Raw genomic sequence first — 26,723 nt, forward strand, 5'->3', positions numbered from 1 at the left:
CGTCGAATCTGAATCACTTGAAAAAAACACGGGGGTGCTTAATTTTTTTCCAGGTGTATATAAGGGTAAGTAACATCAAAGTTTCCCTTACTTAAGTGTTTTATGTCCAATATTATGGTATTTTTTGGGGTGGTGCAAAATATTTTATAAGTTATTATGAAATACTTATTAGTGATTTTATATTTGTTCTATTTCTAGTTGGCACTTTAATTGCAATTCCAAATTGGCTTGATTAAATTCAAAATTTTGTGGATATGTAGTGATAAACAAGTAATCCATGAATGCAGATCATATTGTGAACACTTGTACACAAAAAAAACTTGCTGAATCCAGCTAAATCAATTTTAAAAGAATCAACGGAAATTTGTATTTTACTTTAGATAGTAAACCAAATAATATATACAAAATATAAGTGTTTAAGCTGTGGAATTACATGGGAAAACTGATTGATAAAAATGAATAATTATAAGCTTGATTTATTACTTTATTGTTACGATAAACACAAATACTCTACAAAATAAGACAATGTGATATCTTAAAATATTCAAATATAGCAAACATATATGTGATACTTTTGAGAAGAACAATTTGTATAAATACCTGTTATATGAAAAACTAGAGGGGCACTCAGTAGAGAGCATACCTCTGTCATGCAGCATTAATCATATTCAGCTTTCAAAACAAAGTACGAAAATGTCTCTGTATGTCCGTTATTTCTAACAGACATGGACCGTTTTTGGCAGAACAATGAAGAATAATATTCTACTTAAGTACACAAAGTTTCATCAAACTCCGATCATTTAGAGCAAAAATAGTGTGAAAAATCTGTCCCCATGTTAACAGATAGAGATTTTTGAAATTTCGTTGTGATCTTGCTGTGACCTTAAACATTGACCTTGACACTCCAAAAACTAATCACTTCTAACTTGGATCATAGTCCAAATGTATACCATCTTTTCTCCAAATCCATTCAGCTGTTTTCAACATATCTTGCTGACAAACACACACACACACAGGTGTGAAAACATAACCTCCATCCACTTTTGGTGGCAGAGGTAATAAGTGTTTATACAAAATATTAGCTACAGCAAATCTTCTACATATTCTAGTGAATGCTAAGCTTCATAAACTGGTTAAATACAGTGTCTCAAACAGAATCTTATAGTGCTGTTAACAGTACAACAAATTATACTGTCTAATAAGTAGTAGAAAGCTAAAATTAAATTTATATTAAACTTTACCCATCATAATAAGAGTGAGTTAATGATAACAGCAGTATTTACCCTCTTTCACAGTCCTCTATGTTCTGTTCTTGGTGTTAGAACTTAATGGGACATACAAGATAGGTATTCGGAACAATGTTTTTGGACAAACCATGTAACATATGACTGGAATATTTTGTGTACCTGTTAACAGAGCATGGGAAGTGCATTACATTAGTTTCTGTAAATAACTTTAGGGGCATTATTGTGGATAAGTGTTACCACCATCATGAGTCTGTCGTGAAAATGAATGTTGTAACATTTTACAAGAATCACCCAATGGCATCTTTCAGCTGAGGAATGGTTGCTGATACTTATGGTATGGTTGTAATCTTGACAATGGTTGTTGGAATAGACTTGCATCTACAGAAAGCCCTGTAGCCAATAGTTAGCAGAGGTTAGGCCAGAGAAACATGGTGGAAATCATATAGCCTAAAACCCAATTTTATCATGCCTTGCCATCCTGCTCTGACTTTATGCATGTATGTAAAATATTTCATCTGTATGCTATTATGGTTCACCTTAGAGACTGTTCACAATATAATTTTATAATCACCATGTTTTTTACTTTTGCTGTAATTTTGATTTGAAGTTAAACAAATAATAATAAGGTTAAGATGGGCTTTGTTTAAACAAAGTTTTCTTAAAGATTACACAAGTTACAATTCATATGGTCATTATTTAATAAAACTAAGTAATTGATTCGTGAAAGATAAAAATTTGTCCATTTTTAAACTAAGTGTCTATTTAATGATAATTATTCTTTCTGCTCCAGTGTATTGTCTGAAAAAAAAATTACAGCAACTTAAGTGACTCAGTTAGAAGATATATTATTGAACTTGAAAATGTGGTGTAAATGAAATGCATCTCATTATTTAGGTTTTAACAACAAAATTTTTTGTAAGATAATTCATTTTTGGTAAGAGTTTATTTGGTGATTACATATTTTGCCACAAAAAAAAGAATTTGAAGATAAAAAACATTGATTATAACATAACATATAAGACAACTAGAAACCACTTGGTTCTTCAAGAGAAAAGTAAAAGTTTGTACCCACACTTTACTTTTCAGCTAGGATCATAGATTCCCCCTTAAAATTTCTGTAAAGTGCTGGCCTGCAATACTGCTGATAGCAACTAACTCCAAAGTTAATTACCCAGTTAGAAAAATAAAACTGTCTTAACTGAAGCCTAGCCTGCCTTTTTCCAATCTTAAACTTGTGTCCTCTCATCTTATTATCTTCAGAATATGGTGCAAATAAATCAGAGGCTTTTATCCTATCAACCTCTGGCAAATGTCTGATCTAAGTTATAATAACCTAGATGCATTACCTTGCAGTTACTTTGAAGAATGGTGATTTCCCAGATATTTACCCAACTTATCAAGAAAAAGTAAAGGTCCAAGCACTTATTCTCGAGTACTCTACAAATAACAAGGGTCCAGTTTGACTGGACTACATTAATAACATCATAGCAACAGTTTGCTTTCTCCCATTGAATCATGCTCCCATACAATTTAAAAGTCTATTAATCCACCAAAATAAAAAAAAGGTTCTGCTCACATATCTTATCATTGAACTTCTTGAAAACTATGTGCTTTATCTATTTTTAATCTCCCAGTTGTCCTACTTACCACCAGGGGATTAAAATCTATGTGATTTAGGACAATTCCACTATTTCACAAAGAATGCTTAAGGTCAGGAATATTGCTAATATAGTCTCTTGTTAAAACAGAAGAAAAGAAAAAAATCTCATTGTCTCCAACAGTAAATAACCTTGCCATTACTAGCATTTAAGAGCTCAATCCATCATTTTAACATCTTGTTTCCCTTTAATTAACATACCTGAAAAAAAAAAGATCTATTAGTTTTAACATTATCAGCCAGTTGTTTCTTTGGTTTCCATAATTCAATTTAAACTTCTCAAACATATCGTATTTATCTTTGATTTTTTCCTTTGTTTTTAATAAGCCAATTAGATTTAATCTTTCCTGTTATCCTTTTCCTTTTTTTAGGCCTACTTTGAATTAAAAATAATCTATTATTAAAACTTCAACAAATTTGTCATTTTAACTCGTTTACAAAATTGATTCAATTAGCACCTCCATAACAAAATAAGAAAAATAGAAAGTAAACCCCATTTTTGCTAAGCACCTTATTGAAATGTTATAATAAACTTTTTTTCAAATAATTTTTACCAGGGATTTTCTAGTTGAAATGAAATCTGTGAAGTGTAAATAGAAGTACTATGATATCAACTCTTTAAAATGTATTTAGAGATATTAAAACATATTAACCAACCATTCGTGAAAGTATTTTTTTTGTTTCCTAGAAATTTATTAAACTGAACAATGAGAATGAACCTGTAATTCCATCTAACGTTATGCCGAACCTTGCCCAACTTCGCTTGGTTAAAGAAGAAGAGCTTTACAAAGGAGGTGTCTTGGGAAATGGAGCATTTGGAACAGTGTATAAGGTAAGCATTTATATAAACAAAGAGCTACAGAGAAAGTATGTTGGAAAATATAGATTTTGAATGGCTGAATAATATAAGCATGTATTTATTGTTCTATTACTGTAGCATTGAACAATAAAGAATTGGACTTCTCTATATGTAAGCAATTGTATTAAATTTAATTAAGTTCTATGGGTGGTCTTAACATATTAGATTATGTATAGAGGATGTGAAAGTAGTTTTAAAGTTTGTGTTTTATGCATTCACCATTGGGCCTGGTGGTTAGGGTGATTGACACGCAATCTGCAGGTTGCAGGTTTGAATGCTATCATTGAAAATATTCACTCTTTCAGCTGTGGAGACATTATAATGTGATGGCCAGTCCCACTACTTTTCAAAATATTGATAATGATTGGTGTTGACTAGCTGCCTTCCTTCTAGACTATCACTTCTAAATTAGGGATGGTTAGCTAATGCAAATAGCCCTCGAGTAGATTTGCACTAAATTCAACAAAATATATACCATCAACATTATCAAATTAACCAAAAGAAAAGTTAGCATTTAGGTTTTACCTTCAAAATGAAAACAAATTACAAAAAATGTGAGAATGTTTGGAATTTTCAACATTAGTACAAAATTTAAAGATAAAGATAGAAAAAGAAAACTTTTTTAAATGTATGATTCTTGTGATTATTTTGAAAGACTGAAATAAGAAACTACCAAAAAATGTTTTTTTCCTGAGTCCTTTAAGAACTTTAGTGGTCATGGGTAATAACAAATATTCTTCATTTGTATAACAATGTTATTAACTAATTAATTATAGGGCGTGTGGATACCTCAAGGAGAAAATGTCAAAATTCCAGTAGCAATAAAAGTGTTGAATGATAATAATTCTGAGACAGGACCTTCCAATAATAATATATTTTTAGAGGTGAGTGATATTTTTAATATTGTTTAGTTTGCTATTTTACTAGAAGGAAACAAGATTAAAAAACTTGGTTTTGTACCTGCTGAAACATTCCTTATATTTATAACTTAGTTCTTTTTTTATTGTTTGGTGAATGACATGTCACACATTAAGGTAACAAGTACAATAAAAAATTGTAATTAAGTCAGCTGATGATAATATTTGTCATGATTTTTATGAAAACTCCATAATAGACCAAAAAAAAGAATGATGTATTTAAAATAAACTTAGTTATGTTAAATAATCAATGACTCTCAGGAACAAGAAAAAAAGGTGGTATAGTACCAAATGTCTTATGCTTCTATTACATAAAATGTTGTTAGTGAGATATAACCTAATGATCCTATGTTTTAGTGTTAAGTATAATTTAACTGATTTAAAACTTGCTAGTGGAACAATATACATATCAGTTATTTAAAGGGTTTTTGTTAATGATCATTTTTTCTTCTGTAACATGTGTAAGCAATATTTTCATTGACTTGAATTTTATATACATATTTGACATATGAATGTGCTAAGTCTTATTATAAAAATATAGCCAATAGTTAATATAATAAATAAGTTGTCATTATTATAAAGTCCCTATCTGATAACCTAAGTCACATATTTATACCAAACTTATGTATTTAGATAAGAAACATCTCATTTTATGGGAATATATTTGTTTTGATTTTATGTGTTCATACTGTTGTAAGTAAATTAGTATAAATAATTTTATGTTGTTAGTATTAAAAACTGTAGCATTTGTTTTTCATATGAAGCTCAATTGATTGCCATCTGCAGCAAGTAGATTGCCTAAGCATTTTTGATTTACTGTTTTATCGAAGTACATAAATGAATAAAAAAACATTCTTTCACATGTAAGCTGGTAACAAATATTTTATTGTACACTACAAATAATTAAAACATTAACACTATGGTTCTTGAAAAAAAAGAATATTTATTAGAAATTTCACAAGTTGAACAGAATTAAACTCACACCTTGATAATGCCAGGCCTGGACTTTTACAAATAATGCATCTGAACTCCAAACTTTGAATTCAATAATATAACCTTCACAAAAGATGTTAGGAAAAAGAACCATAAAACAACAACTTCATAAATTATCACAAAATATTCTTAATAATAAAACCTTACAAACTCTTTGATTAATTATAGTATATAATGCATATAAGCTTTAACCAAATTCAAGAAATATTTAATTGAAAACTCTGTGTTCTCAAGTGTTTGGTTTAGGTAGTCTTCAGTTCCCTTTTATTTGCTACTAAATAAGGTGGTTATAGCTCAGTGTGAGATGATTATTGGCTATTGGTGAAACATTGTGTCAAGTCATTTACATAGAATGACATAATGGTTTACATACAGTCATAGTAAAACTTATTTACATATGGTAACCAGTTAATTCATTTACATGACAATATAGTTATTGTAACGATAGCTACATCAGTGCCACTCAGTGTCAGTTATTTTCTCTCACTTTGAGAGTAGTGTTACAAGTTAACTAATGGGGTGAGGTGGTGTCATATGCAAACAAACTTAAGAAACAGCTCACCAAAATGACAGAGGAAAAGGTGTGTAAAATATGCACATGATTAACAAAAATAAAAGAATACCACTCCACAGGCCAAGCTAATATTAAATTAATAAAATTTATGATGGATGTTCAGCCATTTACAAATGTTTGATCCATGGTAGCCCTGACACCAAAAACAACATTTTTAACAAGTTATTGTTGGTTTTATGTTATACATGTGTATGAATTTTGTACATTGGATTATCCAAGCCTAAATTCTGGTGTTATGTGTTGTCTTCTCATGAAAATATTATAACTTTTGTTTTGCCACTGTTGAACAATGAGATACTGTTAACTAAATTTAACATTTTTAAACAAATACCTGTATTTCATGAAAACAGTTGTACTAACTTTAATAGCAATGTAATTGAAACAAATTTCTATAATTAAAGGTTTTTAAATCAACCTTAATTAAGCATATAACTTACATAATTCAAAGTAATCTCAAACTATGGGCACAGAGGTTTCTAATTTTATTTTGTCGTTCCACCTACTTGTATTGATGTGGTTTAAATTGACCAATCTCTTTATTTCAAAGATTTATCCAGGGATACAAGTTAAAAGTAACACAACATTTTTTAATTGATTAGTTACAATAATCAGACAGAAATATATATAGTTTGTAACAGTTACTCCACATTTTAACTTTTATATATTTAATCTCAAATTTAGTGCATTAGTTTTTGCTAAAAACAAAACTAATAATTTCTTTTAACACTAGGAAGCAAAAATCATGGCTAGCGTGGACCATCCAAATGTTTTAAAATTGCTAGCTGTTTGTGTAACCTCGCAGGTTATGGTTATTACTCAACTTATGCCACTAGGTTGTCTATTAAACTATGTCCAAACCAACAAGAAGAAAATTGGTTCCAGGCCACTACTCAACTGGTGTACTCAGATAGCTAGGGTAAGTTGAATTATCTGAAAAAGTTCATAACATTTAACAGGAAGAAGAGAATTGGTGGTAATCAACTTCTCATTTTTAACAAACTTCTCAATTGCATTCAGGTAGATACTGTATAAATTGTTTTAAAACTAATTAAAAATGATATTATAATTAATTTATGTTATGGTATTGATGAGATGTCACATTTTTTAATAACTAATAATTGATTTTATGGAAGTCTATCTAAGCTCAAATATTTTACATTGTGCCACATCTAAACTATGATACATGTCTGTGAAAATATAATGCTGTACTTTGACTAAATAATTAAACTACCAATGAGACTCACAGAGGAGACATACAAAGGTGTTCTGTATCTCGATCTAGAAGTTAGGGAAATGACTTTATTTACTTCAGTGGTTAATTAATGATGAAACAAGAGTATTCAAACTTTGTGACAGAAAAAGTGAATGTCTATAATGTATTTCAATTCTTTCTAATGTTTTTCCAAACAGGGCATGGCATATTTAGAAGAAAAAAAAGTGGTTCACAGAGATCTTGCCTTAAGAAATGTCCTGTGTAAGTATATATGACAACTTTCATGTAGATTGAATGATTTAAACTGACAATAACAACAAGTTTTATATTAAACTTGTCTTGAACAACGAGTGATGCAACTGCTATAATAGTAACCATAATCTTGGTTAGGACTAAAAATTAGTACCACAGGCATGAGATAGTTTGATTCAACTGTGTATAAAATTAAAGTTTTCCCACTCCTTCATTTAACAGCTACACATATCAAATATTCCATATTATTATCAAAATTTGAAAACCTAGCCAGTAATTTTTTATTTGTCTTTATTATACCAACAAAGCAAGCAAACAAACAAGAAACAGTACTCTGAGACATAAGTTATTTTGTTTTCTACTCTGTGATATGTTATTTTGTTTTCTTTATTAAATTATAAGGCAATCATTAACCATTGTGTATTCTATTTATCTTACAAACATATATTAATCAACCAGTTATAGGCCAGTTACTTAATGTAACAATATTCAAAGTTATAGACTAGCCACTTAGTAAAAACACTTAGTTATATACAGTTATTTAGTAGGTTAATATGAAAAGTTATAGACCAGTTATGTAGTATAACAATATGAACATTATAGACAGGTTATATTACATACATAGTATAATAATATGAAAGTAATAGATGAATTACTTAGCGTAACAGTGTGTGAAAAGTCATACAACTTACGAAGCTCAACAATGTGAAAATATATAGCTAGGTTACTTAGTGTAACATTATGAAAAGATACAGACCAGTTACATAGTGTAACAATAACAAAGTTAGGGTCTGGCATGATCTGGTGGTAAGGACACTTGATTTGAAAACTGCAGGTTATGAGTTCAAATCCCATCACTGATCATGCTTGTCCTTTCATCTGTGGGAGCATTATAATGTGGTGTCAATCCCACTATTTGTAGGTAAAAGAGTAGGCCAAGAGTTGGCAGTGGGTGGAGTTGACTAGCTGCCTTCCCTATAGTTTAGTCTAGTATATCACCTCTATATTAGAAATGGCTAAACCAGTTAGCCCTTGAGTAACTGTGCAAAATTCCAAAAACAAACAACGTCAAAGTTATTGACAAGTTACTTAGTGTAACAATATGAAAGGTTACAGACCAGTTACTTAGCATAACATTGGGAAAGCTTATTTAGACCAGTTACTTAGTGTAACAGTGTGAAAGTTATATACCAGTTATTTAGTGTAACATTATGAAAAGTTATACAGAAGTTGAGTAAGTTATATGAAAATGATTTTGGAGTCTCATCACATTGTTCCAGTCCATGTCACTGCATTTGGTCATGCTCTAGCTGAGGATTGTGCATCTTGACAATAGCCCTGCAGTGTAATTTCCATTGCAAAAGGCTCCATTGTAGGGCTACCATGTCCAAAACGCACCACTACCATATGAATATTTTCCACATTACATCTAGTATCTCAGAATGACAGTTTTTTTGGCACAAGTTTCTACAGTCTGTCCAATCGCACAGAAATTCCAAGGTGCCGTGTACAGCACCTTGATCAGTATGTATTTCTATGGAATAGCATGAATACCCATTTTATTCTCCAATTACTTGATAAATGTTTGAATTATAGGGCTGGCTTTGAATTTATATATATATATATATAATTTAGTTTAGCTAATGGGACAGCCCAGATGGGCTAAGAGGCCCTTTGTTATCCTTGAATGTTATGCTATGCTTGAGGTATGCAACAGTTGAATGAACAGATAAGTCATAGAAGCAACTTGTGTATGCAAGAATTGTCACTTTTTTTGATGAAAATTCTTCCTTATTATGTATGTTATTTGCTGTTGCTTAGGCCACATGGATGGCTTTTGCCACTGAGCTTTATGTTCCTGGGTTTCCATCTGTTATAAGACACCAGCCACTTAGTAAAATAATATGGAAAGTTATAGATAATTACTTAGTGTAACCATATAAATGTTATTGACAAGTTATATTATACTTAGTATAACAATGTGAAAGTAACAGACACATTACTTATTATAACAATGCCAAAAGTTATAAACAAAAGATTCTAGTACATTTTTTATTTGTCTTTATTTTACCAATAATGCCATTATGTATAAGGAATATCCACATTTTGGAAATTCTAAATTCACAATCTGGACACATCTGTATGATCTAAGTGAATGAATATTTTGTGTGAGAAAGAACTGTTGTATATCCTTAGTGACATTACACTACCTACAAAATGCCAAACAACATCAAAATGTAGTTCTGGTAAACAACATTCCCTACGATTTTATATTGAAAAAAAAAGTGTATAGAGTGGTGACCATTTAAACCATTTTGTTACTTCTTAATATTGCTTATTGCATTTCTTTATCTAGTGTATAATCCTAACTGTACAAAAATCACAGACTTTGGACTTGCGAAGCTGTTGGATATCAATGAAGAAAGTTACAAAGCTGAAGGGGGAAAGGTAAGTTCTACAAATGTATCAAAGTTAACATTATAAGCTCCAATTTGAGATAAGCCTCTCTAGTAACTTTCTGTAAGTGGATAATACTTTGGAAGTATAAAAGATATCTGTTAATTTGTATGAAATATGTATTTCATATGTTTTAATTAATTATATCTATAGTTAGTAACAATAGTATCTAGAAAAAGAAATACAGTAATTTTGATTGCATTGAGAAAAAATATCAATATTTCTGATATCAATATGCAGCAAAGCATCAAACCTAATAGAGCAATGATCACTCGCACCCAGATGTTACCCAATTTCCCCCTCTCAACCATTTTTATATTATAAGTTAACAATAAATCTAAACTGGTATTGTTTCTAGTAGGTTCCATGGCCAATTGGTGAATAAAACCATCTTGAACAGTTTCCAAAAACCTTTCTCCTTCATGGTTTGACTTTAATATTTTCCAATCTGTATATCTGAAATTAAAATCACCCATAATTATGACCTCATTAACAGCTGAAATCTTAATCTCACTGTAAAGTTTCTCTTTAATTTCATCAGTCATCTGGTGGTCTGTAACACATTTCCACTAAAAGCCTTTTCCTTTTATATCCACTAATATAAATCCTGGGCCCGGCATGGCCAGGTGGTTATGGCGCTCGACTCGTAATCTGAGGGTCGCGGGTTCGAATCCCCGTCACACCAAACATGCCAACCTCTGCCTTTGCCTGGTCCCAAGTCCAGGATGAAAAAGGGGAGGGTTGGGCATGGGGCTATCAAATCCACCCCGTAAAAACCAACCTGCTACAAGTAACTGCAACAACACCTTCCGTTGGCTAGGTGTTTTTGTGGCCCTATGCTCCACTGGGAGTTTACAGGAATAAAAAAAAATAAAAAAAATATATAAATCCTGATGTGTTCTTAGATGTGACTGTTTGGGAATGCCTTACATAGAGTATGTAAATCATGACTAATGGTGTTATATTGTAATCTTTTAAATTTATTTTTACACTCCCACAACAAAGACTGATTTTTATACAGTTGTTTGTTTTCATAGATTTTTTACTTACTTTGTTTTTCAGATGCCTCTGAAATGGCTAGCTTTAGAATGTTTACAGCATCGTATCTTCACACATAAAAGTGATGTTTGGGCATTTGGTAAGCATAATTACATTGTTACATGGTTGCTTTGTTTAACAGATATAAGTATCAATGAAATACTGTGTGTGTGTAAAAATTCAAATCAAATCCAAAAGAAATTTCTTAACTGTAATAGCAAAATAATAACTATTAATTTACATTATGGACTTCTCAGAGGTTTTAATTATCAATTCTAGTTTCCAAAAAAAAAAATAGTAATATAAAGACACCACAGCCACTTCATTAAAAGAACATGCCTTTCTACATAAAAATGTTGTGGATATAAACTTGTTTGTTTATACACAGATGTATGAACACTTTGATTTTCAAAGGTAGATACTTAGTTAATTGTAAGTGAGTAAGAATGATTTTTGAACTTATATTTCTTCATTATTATTCTTATGCAGAATATGAATTTTAATAAAATTTTTTGTGTTCTTAGGTGTGACTGTTTGGGAACTTCTTACATATGGTGATAAACCTTATGATCACTTGAAATCTCGTGAAGTACCAGACCTACTGGAAAAGGGGGAGCGTTTACCTCAACCAGCTATCTGTTCTATTGATGTTTATTTGGTCATGATAAAATGTGAGTTTTTTATATTGAATTGCACATATGTTAAAACCATCATGTACATTTTCCAAGACAAATTTATTCTATATTGCACTATTTGACCAAATAATAATTGCAAATCAGATGGAAATGCAGTTTCAAGTAAGAGTATAGAACTACAATACCTGGACTGCTAACCATAATATTTCTATAATAGAATCAATATCACTTTAACAACACGTACTGACAGTTAAGGTCACAGCATCTTTACCCTTAGCCAACTACTCAAGTGATTGGTTAAAAAACACATAAACGTCATAAAAAATCTTTCTATTCCAAATATTGTTTTTGATCAACATATCTGCAAGACATTTCCTTATACATTATTTCTAATGAATATCAAAGATCCAAACCTGGCAGTGCTCTTTCATGCAATATTATTTCTCCAAAATCTCGTTTTAAGGGTGATGCTTTAACAAAATTATTTCCAGTTAGTACCAAAATACATCCAAGATCTGCAGTGAATTCTAATGCTCTCATTGGGTTATTAGTTGATTGAACACCAACTTGATACCTGGTCAGTTTTGTTAACAAGTTCTGTGTTCAGCTCCTAGTTTATTAGCCATTTCTTACAATCAGCCAGCTCATACTTGTTACTTGGAGGCCCTCACTTAAAGTCTCAGGGTACAGGTAACTACTGTATTTTATTTAATTTGGTAATTAAGGTGGAAAGCAATTGAACACTTACGTAAACACTCAGTCTGCTCATGAAGTAGCCTACTAGTCATAATAACTGAGAACTTGAGTTAAAGTCCAAATCTAGTTTTGTTTTATAATAATTAGGCTACCCAGTAGACAGACCAATACCCCTTTTTCTTTTATTATTTAAACTCCCTCAATGTAGTTTGAGGATAATCTGAATATTAAAAAACCTTTATGTATAATCATAGAACCATGAAAAAAGTACAGTCCATGTTGAAAATTAATTAATTTGAATAGATAAAGAGTTCTAATGTCTATCTTTCAAATCAGGTTGGATGAAAGATGCAGAATCCAGACCTTCTTTTAAGGAGTTGGCTAATGAATTTTCTAAGATGGCTCGAGATCCAGGACGTTACCTAGTGATACCAGGGGATAAACTTCTGCGTCTTCCCAGCTACACCCAACAAGATGAGAAACACCTTATCCACTCTTTTAGCATAATGAAAGAAGGTCCTGAAGTGATCATGGATGCTGAAGAGTACCTGCAGCCAAAGAGTGTCTTGTCCAATAGTTCAAATTGTTCTACACCTTTGAAACCAGTCAAAGTAAGAAGCAATTATTATATCTTTTTATTAAAGGTTTTTTTCTTGGTAACATCTACATGCTTAAGGAAAATTTATAAGGATTAAGTGGTATAACATACTTAAGTTTTGCTATAAAAGAAACGGATAACAATTTCCTTCAGGCCAAACAATTCTCCACCATTACAACTAATTATAGTTTTCAGACAGGTAAGTTATTAGAGTTAGTAATATATCTAATGCTTCTCAGTTGTTAGGCCTAATAATATTTTTCAATTAAGCCATGCATTAGTCCTTTTGAGATCTTTTACAACACTTATTTATAAGCATAACACCAAAGGAGCTATTTGGCAGTATATGTTGTCCTGTTGATAACCTTTACTACTAGAAAATGTATCCCTGTGCAATACTTCTTTAAGTGTAATAGCTACATTTTTCTTGATGTTTTGTCATAAATGGTTGCGAAACTTATAAGCAGTTATATGAAATGTGGTAGTAAAAATTCTCTAAAATCAGCATTTTCTTTTAGTGTTTGTATTTTAGGTTGACAACAACTTTAGCAAAACATAATGCCAAAGTTTTCTATATTGAGGATTTTGAAAATGGAATACTAAATGTGATGTACTACAAAAATTTATAGATGTATCAAAGTCTACAGCATATTGAGCAATTTTTTTTTATATAAACAATTTATTTCAGAACATTAATCATTCTGTTTTTTAAATTCAAATCTTTTTATTCACAAATGTTTTCATTTTATGCATGAGAGGAAATTTTGATATCAAACTATTTTTATTCTATTTAGATGAAAGATCAACACATATATTTTGTAACTTGAACAGATTAGCCCCATGTGCAAGGGTATTGGTCAAAGTATGTATGCCATGACCATTGAAAAGAGTACTATTTATGGTATTATGTATTTGATGTCAGAGTTATCAACTATTAATTTTACCCCACGTTGCTTATTTAGTGTCAATTCATGGTAAAAGAGAATACAATGTACAGGGATATTGAAAAATTGTAGATATATATTTCTAAGGTTCAAGAGGTTATTCAAGTGCAACATGCAAATTTTATGACAGACAAAAATATTTTTATTCTTCACTCACCTTGTACTTTGATTTGTCTGAATCTGAGTCAGACTGATATTGTCATTTCATAGACATATCTTGAGTACAAATACTTATGTAACACATATGACTTTTTGTGTACAACAAGCTTATACATTATACTAAAAGTTTGCCACGTTTTGTGTAGATACACATAGTACATTTAGAATTATATTCGATATTCCTTCTCAAATGGACTAACCTTGTGCATATTCAGTTCTGACATTTCATGATATGTAATAATGATAATAATTATTTAGATTTTTATTTAGAAATTTCTAACAACTATTTTATTTGATTTTCACAGAAATGTGTACTTGATTGTGGATTTGAAAGCCAACCTTGCTCATCATACAGTTCGTCTAACTTTAATGTACAGTCACCAGCACCATCAGATTCTGGGTCTCATGATCACCAGAACAAATTATCAGGATGTTACTCAATGAATCCCCTTCAAGAAGTTGGTAGAGGTAAGAGGCCATCAAATGAATTGTTTTTATACAGATCTTAATCAACAGCAAAAAGTTTGAAGTTTTGCTCTGTGTTTGACTACAAAAAACATATCACAGTTCTGATCATTTCAGGAAAAATTTCTTAAATATATTTTAGGCTGATTGATTAGAATTTCTACAAACATATTTTATATAAACAAAATTAATGTTATTTTCAGCTGTAATACCTGTTTCATGAAAGAAACAATGAATGTTTATTTCTAAGGCATTGGACCAATCAAGAGACAGATATGTTTGATATTTAACTATATAGTTACTAACCTGTTTATAAACAATCCAGCTAAACGTTTTCTTTGGATGAGAGACATTTAAACAATATCTTTCTCTGTTCTGTAGAATGTGCTTTTTGTAATATCTATGATTTTGAACAGTGACCTTACACTAGATTTCTATGGAGTACTGTTAAAGCAGTCATTTAACTGTATACCAAGATGCTTTTGAATGACACTATAACTGAAACTGAAGTCTTGCTATGTGTGGCTAAGATAAATGATCAAAGGCAATGTAAAAATCTACCATAAAGTGTAAACAATCTTCCAAATTTTATTTGTTCATGTTCTTATTTCACCTTGATTTTATTGATAATAATCTTATATTCACTAATCTAATAAGTATGTAGAATAAAGAAACATTTAGCTTAGAAGTTAAAATTACATTTATTCTTCAATATACGGAAGTCTGAGCAAGTCCTAGTGATTAGCATATCAGACTAGGAATTGAAGGGTTTCCAATTTGAGAAGTGATGCTACCAAAACACACTTTCAGATATGGTTGCATTGTAAGAGTAATGGTCAATCCCACTATTCAGCTGAGAGTGGCTTCTTCAGGAGGCAGGTGATAACAAAAGACAACTATGCCTGAAACATGGGTATCTCTAGTACGACCAGTGTGTGCATAAGATGTTGTTCGGGTAAACAAACTGCTTATGTCACCTCAAGAAAATATTTAAAATTCAGGTCTTGTGAAGAAAAGCAATCAAAACATTTCACAATATAAAAAAATAATACAAAAAATACTGGCAAAATTTAATTGATAAGCTTGTTTTATATTTCAGGAAGATTTCAAGTTTGTTTATTTTACTGTTACTCTGTATATTATGAACTATATTTATGAATGTTTATGGTTCAAATGAATCCAGACCTAGATTTGTAATAGAAAATTTTAAAAATTATTATGATTTTAGCCTTTCATGTTATGAAATAAACATGTTTCTTGAACTCTTGTAAAAACACAAAGTGAGAGAGAGCCAGCAGAAAAACAATTTGGATATAGAGGTGGTGCTGGTACATTTTGGCACTGAGGAACATCACTGAAAGAGCAAGAGAGAGAGAAGCATAAATCTATTGAACTGTGACTGATGCAAGAAGTAAAGTTTAGAACTGGAAAGGAATACAGCAACCAGTTTGGTTTTTGGAAGAGTGAAAGGCAAGGGTATATGATGGCTCCACTACTATTCAGTATTGCTGACGAGGACATCATGAGGAATGTGGACACTAAGCTCGATATGGAAAAGTTGACAGTTCTGGTGGAAGAAGCAATATAGAATTTTTCTTATTTGGATGATACTTTGGTCTTGGCAAGGAAAAAAGAGAGTTTAGAGGAAATGGCTAAGTGATGAGAATGAAGCAAAAGAGTGTAAAATTTGGGCTGAAGGTCAACATAAAAAATATGTAAGTTATGAAGATGAATGACCAGATGTATTTAATTATAGGTGCACTTGAAGGCATTGTGAGTTATGAAGATGAATGACCAGATGTATTTAATTATAGGTGCAATTGAAGGCGTTGTGAGTTATGAAGATGAATGACCAGATGTATTTAATTATAGGTGCACTTGAAGGCGTTGTGTGTTTCAAGTACCTTGATGTGCTAGAAAAAGAACTGTTAGGGAAAAGAATCTGGCAAAGATCTATAAAATGAAAGACATTAGCAGGAAGTTGAATGTTAATGTGGTATATAGCTTGTTATGGATGTTGAGACTATGAAGGAGAGCGATCAGAAAAGGGTGACAGAATTTGAGGCACTGGAAATAGGTACTTCAAGTAAAATGGAGAAATATGAGAACCAATGAATGGGTGAGGGAGATGGTTGGAATCCTTGAAGTGAAAGGTTTGTTAGCATTAGTTGAAGAAAAGAAAATTGACAAAATCTCTCACTGAAAGAGAAGATGCACAAGCTTGCATAATACTGACCACAACTGAAGGGACACTGAGTGGCAGGAATAGACAAGGAAAGAGAAAAAAGCTTGGATGAGTGACATCAAGAAATGGACTGGCAGGAATTTGGAAGACATGGAACAAAGAAGTGAAGCAAGAGAAGAAATCATCTGAAGCGACCAGTACAATTTCTTAAAACCTTGGGATAAATCAACCACTCAGTCAACCAAACTGAAGGACACTTAAGTACTAGTTAAGTTAAACTGTGGTTTCATCACATTTCCAGATTTCTTGTTGAAATATGTACAGAAGAAACATTTAGATTTAAAGTAATTAATATTTTTTCAAGATACACACCGTGTTGAAGATGATGAAAAACCCTTCAGGAGCACTACATTACCTAGTGATTTTAAAAAAAAGAAAGCAAGTTACTTGAAGCTTGCAGTTGATGAAGAAGATTACCTCGTTCCTTGTCCTCTTCCAACCAACCAAACAGCCAACTATATGGACTTGATTGAAGATAGTAAGTCAACAGGTATGTTTATAATTAAGACAAAATGTAATTTTTCTTACTTTAATTAACCAGTGAACTTGATGTTATCAGATAATTTATTTTGTCTTTTTCACCAAGACCTCCATAAAACATACCCATCAAATGAACAAGTTTCTTTTGGATTATTTTCTGTATATTCTAAAATATTTAACTAAAATTGTTACTTCTGTATGTATTGTATGAGGACTAATTTAGTATTATTTGTTATTTCAGATGTAAGCATCTGTTGGCAAATAATCATCCACACGAATCACTTATTATCACTAACATACATAAATCGCATAACCACTTACGGCTTATCTTATGAGCAATCTTCTCTTCAAAATGCTAAGCCAGTAGTATAAGTTAAATTACAATATCATAATTCATCAGCAAGTCACATGATGACGACTGAGGTTGTTCGTATTTCCTTACAAGTTGTTTATTGTAGATTTGTTTTTTACAGAGAGATATATAAGGCATTGTAAACATGTGACGTCCGTGTATGCTGAGCTTAAACATATAGATACTTAAGTAGGGAGGAAAAACACTGTACAAGTTATACCATTTACTATACAGGTTGATTATGTTAATTTATATTATAGAAGTATAAAACACTATTTTTCTGCTCAGCATGTATATGCCTTTTTTCCATTGTACATGAATGTGTCTTGTGTTACAGAAAAATATATAAATAATGTTTAAATAAACAGCATCTGCAAATCAGCAAAGTCTTTATTGTGTTGAGCTAGCTAGTTTAGAATGATATTGATGTCCTAGATGGAATCATCACAATGCGTAAAATCATTTCTAACTCGTGCTATCACTTTAACTTATTTATTTTTAATGTAGAAATTAATTTCAAATACTTAAACTTAGCACTTTAATGCTAATGTTTATGCTTATTTGATGCTAAAACTTTTTTCTAATAAATACTAAATAGTTTTATTTTTATCATGCTGCCTATAGTTATGGGTGGTAGGAACTAATGTCACAAAAGGTACCAACAGGGTACATATGAAGCCCATCATCTTTTCAAATATATTATTTTAAACAATATTTGCACCAGATTTCCTGGGCAGGGTTCCATAAGATTTTTGATTACATTATTCTAATTTCCCCGAAAGGGGGCCAAAGGCCACCTAGAGGGGTCACCTGTTTTAACCACTCACATCACTATACAGTAGTATGTTAATTGTCTGTCAATCAGTCAGTAGACACTAAAATAATGTCACATAAGGAAAACTTAACATTACAGTTTGTACTGTTGTGATGTCAGTAAAATATGTACATGCCAAGAATTGTGAATAAAATTATGCACTCTGTAGACTACAATATAGCATGACATACAAACTTGAAAAACAAGAAATAAAAATATTTGTTGCTCTTAATTTTGGCTATATTTACTCATGAAACAGAACACTTTCGGGAACCCGCAGAAGTACATCTCTTTACACAGAGTGTTAGAACAGGTAAAAGCATAAAATTACTCAGTATGATATAGAACCGTAGCCAGTTATTTTTGCACCCTGAGCAGGTCTCCAGTCTGTATAGTTCTGCATAAATTATTGAATAACAGGCTTAGCCTCCCTTCTGGCTGTGCCCTGGGCAACTGCCCCTCCAACCCTACCCTAGCTACAGCTCTGTTATGATGTAATATAGACAGTAACCTATTGCAACATATTGAATCATCTTTTTTATTAGATCAAAATGATTCATCTTTTACATTTAAAAAAGACTGACACTTTTATTACGTTTGTTTGTTTGATATTAAACACAAAGCTACATAATGTGAGGACCTTCTATTGTTTCAGATAAACAAATGAAAAAACATTCAAGAATTATGAGATCATTAGATCAAATCTAGAAAGTTCATGAAAGTTGAAGCCTATATAGAATCTGGAAATTTCATGTAGTACATAAAACAAGGGTATAATATAAATACAAGAATCAGTGAATTAATCGGTCAGTTAGTGAAGTTATGAGAACTGAAAGTGCCATTGGATGTTCTGTAATCATACAAAGAATACACAGTAAAGCTAAGAAATAACATTAATGTTGTCCATGACTTGGTCTAATAAAGACGTAAATCAGCTAGAAGGTGAAAAGGCACTATGGTTTAATTGATGATAAGACTGAAATTCATCACTGGAACACAGTATTGCTGTACAATTGATGCAGCAAGAGAGGATTATCTCCAAAGTTCACTAGATATTGGGAAGTATCCTAGGCTATAGTTTTAAAGAATTGATGATGAGGTTTACAGAATGTAGGAGGACATTTAGCCAAAGGTTATCCATCTTGGTCATCTTTGAAAGTACATTGGCCACAGAATAGCCAACTGGTTAACTTTTCAAAAGATAAATAAACCTACTGAAGAGTATTTCTGTTCAGACCACTTCCAGATTGTCATCAGTAGATTTTCTCAGCCATCTATCTGAAGATAACTCTCCAAGTAACAACACAAGAATTGTGACTGGACAGTTTAGAGACAGTAAATGAGTAAAAAAATATTTTTTGTTAATCAAAGATTTAATTATACTATGTTTTACACATTTGACTATTGATTTAAATATCTGTATTTATGAATGTTAATTGTGAAGATTTATTTTATTATTAATATTAGGTGTGGAGTTTTTTATTTATGTTAGTTCCATAAGCTATGGAAAAGAAAACCACCAAAATTTTTGGTGACCAGAAAGTTTGGGAGGGGGCAGCATTACAGGCTATGTTTTTTAATTTAGACATTTGTATTGTTGTTTGACACAGCATGATTGATGTAGCTCAATGAATAGAACCTTCTTGAAAATTTGGAAAACAGTTATTGTTAACTATGGAAGTTTAAAATAAATGTGTTTTCTCTGGGTAACAAGATTATTCAAGGGGCTTCACAATCCTGGAAGGGGGCAGTATTGTAGGCTACATTTAACATAGTATGAAGAATGATGACTAGAACCTTCTTGAAAGTTTAGGAAATGGTTTGAGCCATATAAAAAGCAGGTTAATCTAGAGTAGATGATTATGGATTTGTGTTCATTATGGAGTTTTTAAGGCACTAAACAGAAGTTTGAATAGACCGTGTTAAAACAATTTTGGAGCCCTAATATGTCTTTATAATCCATGTCGCTATGTCCAATTATGCTATATTTGACAGTTGTGCATCTTGTCATCCCATCCCTGTACCATAAGCCATGGAAAAGAAAATCGCCAAAAATATTTAATAACTGTTTAGTTTAGGGACACTAAATGAGTAAAAAAAATATCTTGTTGTGTTAACCAAATTCTGGTTGTACTTTATTTCACACATATAATTAATAATTTAATTATCTAAATGCCTTTATTTAGGAGTGTTAATTGTAAAGAGTTACTTGTTTCTTATCTAAGTTTGTATTGTTGTTTGATATAACATGATGAGCATGGCTTCATAACCACAGTAGATGATTATTGATTTCTGAGTCTGTTGCAGTGGATGATTGATTATTGAGGTGGCAAGTATGTCAGTCAGTTTGTTTATTACTATAAGCCAGTTAGTTCAGTTACTGAGTTTGTGTTTTCACAGAGAAATTGAGGTATGAGAAGCACCTTATGTGTAAGAAAATTAGCAAGTAAGTAAAATTATTGTGTTTGTGTTTACTTCGACATAGGCTTATCAGTGCATGGTATTTAATCTAATCAAAGATGTAGTGACCATGGGTGCCCACAGAAATATTTTTTGAGGGGGGGCAAACATGTATGTAGGGGATGAGCTTTGACAGTGTAAGTCAATAGACTAAAATAATTTGTGTTATATGTGCTTAAATGCAAACACATATTTACAGTTTTAATAAAAATTACTAAAAATATTTAGTTTAACTATGATGTTAAGTTTACATTATTACATGTAAAATTTTTTTGTGAAATGTAAGGGGGGCAAATGCTCTCCTCTTGCTCCTTCCTGTGGGCACCCATGGTAATGACTCAAAATATTTTTTTTTTGCAATCATTAAGCTGTTTGGACTTTGCATTGTGTTATCCTGGATAATTCAAAATAACCTGATCAGTAATATAAACCATTATAACAATGGGATCATTGGCCAACAAAATTTCAATTTAAGTGTTTGTTAACCAGAAAGTTTGCAAACTTGCCAAGTGTAAATTTTTTTTGGGTACTCTTTTGTTCACGTGATTGTATTCTTCAGTATCTTGTAGTAATGGGTTTGTCCTTCTAAGTCTTAACAAATGTCTGACATTTCAGGAGTTTTTTAAGGTATTAGCATATTACTCTACAGCAGTTTGAGTGCATTATATTAGAATGATTTTGGAGTCTTGTAAGCCATTACATGTTACATTGTCTGAACATACTGTCTGATGACCATGCATTGTGAAAATAGTCCTGTAATATTTTTTCCAATGCAAATGGCTCTGTTATAAAATTGTCACATTCAAAGGACATTACTCCTCCATGTATGCTTTCTATAATCCATTTTGTGTACAAGAATAATAGTTTCCCAGTATACACTTCAACATTTCATTTACACAGAAATTCATAGGTGCTGCATCCAGTGAGTTGATTGGTATGTATTCATTATGGAATACACATTTCATTTTACAGCTGCTTGAGGTATGCAATGATTGAATGGGAGGTATGACTGGAAGCCTTATCTTTGCAAAACCATATCCTATTGGCCTCATTTCCACATGAAGATCCTTCTTGTATACTGTTGCCTGGGGCAGGTGAATGGCTTTGTTGGTGATATTTGGATTCTCACTTGTTACAAGATGCTGCAATTTCCTTACCAAGGCTGTGGAACATCTTGTTGCAGTTCTCTTTCTGGATGGTCCTGGTTCCCAAGTTGATCCATATTACTTTGTTTTCTAATGCCATTAATTACAAGGAAAATTCTATATCCCCAGTCTGGACACATCTTTATGAACTGAGTGTATGTATGAATATTTTGTGTTGAAAAGGGTTGCTACATGTCCTTCCCAAAGGCAATCACTTTTCTGTGGCATCAAACTACCTACAAAATACCAAATGATGTCAAAATGTAGTTCTGAGACATGCCATTCCACCATGACTTTATATCAGCTGTAGTGACTTACTGATTTGCATATTCAAAATAATTTCAATATAGTATACTGAAAACTCTGTAGGCCACATACTGTCCAAGAAATTTGGTGACAGAATAATTCTCAGTTGTACTACCTGTTTTGGATATTATCATGCTTGAAACATCTCTCATTTTTGACTATGTGGGTAAAACCTACTATTTTTTTATATTTTCTTCTCTTAAAGCAAATTATGTTTTACTACTTGTACAGATTATAAAGAGTTTAATAATACAGTCCAAAAACAAAATAGGAAGAATTTCTCCAGCAATTTTCAAACCTGCACAAATGTGCTGATGTAATTATAGGAGCAAAAATAAAATAGCTGGCAACAAAAGCAGTGGCATTAACTATGAGTGTTTTTTTATTATTATTCAAACTATGAAGTTTCAAAGTGGCAGAGGTTTCTTGTTATTGCATATAAGCCAGTCCTTTATTAATTTTTAGTTACTAACATAATCTGTAAAAACAATTTAGACAATTGCTGGTGTTTGTGACTTACATTATCTGTTGGGTACAAATAATCAGTAGAACTTTTATATATATTTTTTCCAGATCCAAACTTCTCTCCAGTTAAAAGATCTGGTCAGAACAAGCAAAATCATGGCCTTGATAATTTTGAGTACTTACTAATGGATGTTAGTCATAATAGTCCGGAGCTAGAACTGGAAAAACAATCCGAAGATGATGAAAATGAAGATGTACTTTTCATCAGTACAGATAATCAAAAAAAGCAGGAACTTTTGCCTTTAAAACCCAAAGCTAATGAGACAACTGTGTGAGCTTTAGTAGTGGTGTTTCTTATATATATATATCTTATATATATGCATCTCTCCATAGCTCAGTTTATAAAATTCAGTTTATTTATAAATGTAATATACTTCCTGGATACTATAAATATCATGTATGAAATGCTATTGAAAAAAATATTTGTATTTTAACATTTTTTGTTCTTTGGAAGAAACCTAACATAACACACACACACACAACACACATTACCAGTGTGTGTGTATACTTGGTGTTTCTTTCCTTTTTTTAAATATCTGCTTTACTATCTTACTCTTAAATGATAACATTTTGTACCTGTTGCTTTACTTTTTAAGCTGTTAAAAATAATTATAATTTTCATTATCATGACCCAAGTATGCTTATTATTCTTTGTGTCTTGTCATGTTTTAGAACTTTTAGAATTAGATCTAAGTCTGAAAAAAAAAGGAATTAGATAGTAGTTATATCACTACATCAAGAGAATTTCTGTAACAATATTTGTGCACCTGATATTTCCAAAATACTAGCTAATAATAGGTTCATAGGTCTAGCAAGGCTGTGTGTTTAACAGGGACAGTGAGAGAGTTCAAAGTGTATAATACTTCAAATAAGAAGCGTTTAATTGTTTCTATCTTTATTAATTTAGATGAAAGGAAAACATATTGGTTTTATCAGATCTGTCATCTTATCTAACCTGGAATATTATAGATAATTAGTTAAGTGGGATTTGTATACAACCAGGCCTCCTAGCAGCATCTACTGTTAACAGCCTTTAAACCAAAGAATTAAGTTACAGGCTGAAATTGACTGAAATATAGGCTAATTTTAGTGAAATCTCGTGCAGAGGTTCTATATTATAATCAATTAAGTCTTACAGAACCAAAACAGTTATTTCACACTTTTTACCTAATATTTCTTACCTTGTAACTGATGATATTCATTTTGGAACTCACCTTGTGAACTCCCATATATAATATCTATGAAGTACTCAATCAGGTGACTTCATTGGAAGCAGACTTACAAGTGAATGTAGAGTTGTATGTAATTTTCTCTAGTGTATTCTAAGGTTTTGCTTGCACACTGCACGTGTCACTGGTTGCAATAAGTCTTTGCTTCACAGCACATTTAAGATGGCTACAACTAAGAATTGAATCTTACACTTTAAATGAAGAGCAAAAAATCTATTTCTGTAAATATACGTTTTACATTTTGAAGCATGGAAAACAGGCTATTATGCATTATTACAGGCCCTATAAATAAAGGTCCGATATCAATGGTTAAGCCTCTGAAAAATATGTTTTAAAGGTTCTGTGAGAGGCCTATAATTAGCATATTTTCATCTACTGCATATAATCTATTGATACAGATGTTATGATTTTTCATGGATTAGAATTAATAATGTTTAAAAAAGATATACATACTTTTGCATTAGTCATACAGACATGCAGAGTAGTGCAAGGTTTTAATTTGAATTAATTGTAGGACTTACAGAAAAACTGTCATTAAGATGGAAAGTGAACGCGTTCCTTAAGGTAGGCAGTAACTTATAAACTCTCCTGATGTAAGAAGATATACAAGTTTAATATCTGTCATAGACTTATGATTTCCATGATATAAGTCAATTATAGAAAGTTGTAAGGTGAAGATTAACCGTTCAAAATAGAATCCCTGAAATTTGTCGTTTGTTAAAAGGTTTTTGTTGTTTTAAAAAAATCATAAATATCCAAATATTCCACCTTACTCACTATCCAAAACAACTAAAAAATAATAGGAATAGGAGTTTCTAGCTATGTCAATAGAAAATTGCTGCAATAAAATGATGTTCGTCATTCCCCCTCATTTCATCATGATGAAAATCAGCCATCAGATAAACAGTCATGGTCTGAAGTGAAATTATTTGTCATTCAGTTTATACTAATTATATGGTAGACAAGAATGGCAGCAGAAAAAATATTGGGGGGGGGGGTCAAGTTTGAAAAAATTATGAAATCGAAATAGTTTTCTTCTATGGAAGACTAGAAGTCGCCATTTTTCTGGCACGGGCTGAATAAATATAAAATTATGATTCGATTAAAATATCTTCTAAATTACTGTATCAATGAGAAATAAAAAGAATTTAGATACCAATCATACTATTGTTAATATCCCTGTAATTACAAATACCTTATGAGTTTCCAATAACATAGAATAATAATTTTACATAGCTAGTAATTTTTTTTCTTTTTGAAAATCCAGGCGCCCATGATGGTAGAGGTGGCTTTAGTTTTAAATGTTTGGTAGAGATGGCTGTACACTTTTAAATATATGGTAGAGATGGCTGTACACTTTTAAATGTATGGTACAGATGGCTTTTACAGATTTAAATATATGGTAGAGATAGCTTTTACAGATTTAAATGTATGGTAGAGATGGCTTTTACAGATTTAAATGTATGGTAGAGATGGCTGGCTTTTACAGATTTAAATGTATGGTAGAGATGGCTTTTACACTTCATGTCATTTCAGTTTAAAATGGAGGATGTTCATCACGAACAGCAATGGCAGTTTGACACTAATATTGCATGCTTAAAGTAATATTGATAAGGTCCTGACTGGCAAACAAATTATTTAATGATATGTGTTGCAAAGAAATAAAAGAAGGTTAGAAAAATATTTTCTCATCTCGGATATTCCGGGGTTAGAGCTAATTTGCTAGCCCCACCTACAGGTTAATTCTGTAGTCACTTCCATGTACAGTACAGTTTTTGCAATAACTGGGTATCATTTACAAGAAAAAATATTAGATGTAGAAACTTACACAACTTGTATTTTAACATGACAATGCCCCTACGAAACACTGTGATATGTTAATATAGTATCAGGTTCAGTATACATTCGGCCATTCATTGCATGAAATATTTTACTTATGACACAAAGATGTTAACATAAACTATTGTGAAATACTGTCTTGTCGGTATTTATTTTATGTTAGAGTAAGACTTGGGCACTACTATTCATCGCCATTTTCTACATCGTTTAACAATCATGTACAGTTTTGTAGTTGTGGCAATAAATTATTTGTTTTGATATTCCAACGATTTCAATTCCTGAAGTTATGTTTACGTACGAATAAACACCAGAAAGTGCATAAAAGTTAAAATAGGTAAATAAACAATATGTCAAAAACATGTTTTGTTCAAATGTTGTTTCGGAAAGTAAGTGTCTAAAATTTTAAGACACGATCTTTCTGATCTCGTGATGAACCCCAGTCAACAATAGAACTTTCCAGGCAAACAACATTTATTTTAAGTTTTCAATGTTAAAGCTAATGACGTCTTGTTCAATAAAAAAAGTAAACAATTGGAACTAAACAAAAGTATGTGTTTTAAGTTTACGTTTCTATCCTTGCGAGGTTCCGACCAAATTAAAATAGCTGAAGCAAGACATATAGTC

At 31.3% G+C, this 26,723-nt stretch overlaps 1 protein-coding gene across 2 annotated transcripts in view; it reads left to right on the top strand.

Moving 5' to 3' along the window:
• LOC106459299 (epidermal growth factor receptor-like) overlaps positions 1-26,365 on the top strand; it is a 161,709-nt gene extending 135,344 nt beyond the window's left edge. For both annotated transcript variants that reach the window (XM_022385755.1, XM_022385757.1), the window contains 11 exons: positions 3,593-3,736; positions 4,540-4,647; positions 6,978-7,163; positions 7,658-7,721; positions 10,069-10,160; positions 11,232-11,307; positions 11,732-11,878; positions 12,875-13,149; positions 14,545-14,707; positions 17,254-17,439; positions 23,080-26,365. In XM_022385755.1, coding sequence (XP_022241463.1) covers positions 3,593-3,736; positions 4,540-4,647; positions 6,978-7,163; positions 7,658-7,721; positions 10,069-10,160; positions 11,232-11,307; positions 11,732-11,878; positions 12,875-13,149; positions 14,545-14,707; positions 17,254-17,439; positions 23,080-23,306 — 1,668 coding nt within the window. In that variant the 3' untranslated portion in view covers positions 23,307-26,365. The remainder of the gene's footprint in view (positions 1-3,592; positions 3,737-4,539; positions 4,648-6,977; positions 7,164-7,657; positions 7,722-10,068; positions 10,161-11,231; positions 11,308-11,731; positions 11,879-12,874; positions 13,150-14,544; positions 14,708-17,253; positions 17,440-23,079) is intronic.
• Positions 26,366-26,723: the final 358 nt, after the last annotated feature.

The sequence above is a fragment of the Limulus polyphemus genome, unplaced genomic scaffold (assembly GCF_000517525.1).
Source record: "Limulus polyphemus unplaced genomic scaffold, Limulus_polyphemus-2.1.2 Scaffold589, whole genome shotgun sequence".
Classification (NCBI taxonomy): domain Eukaryota; kingdom Metazoa; phylum Arthropoda; class Merostomata; order Xiphosura; family Limulidae; genus Limulus; species Limulus polyphemus.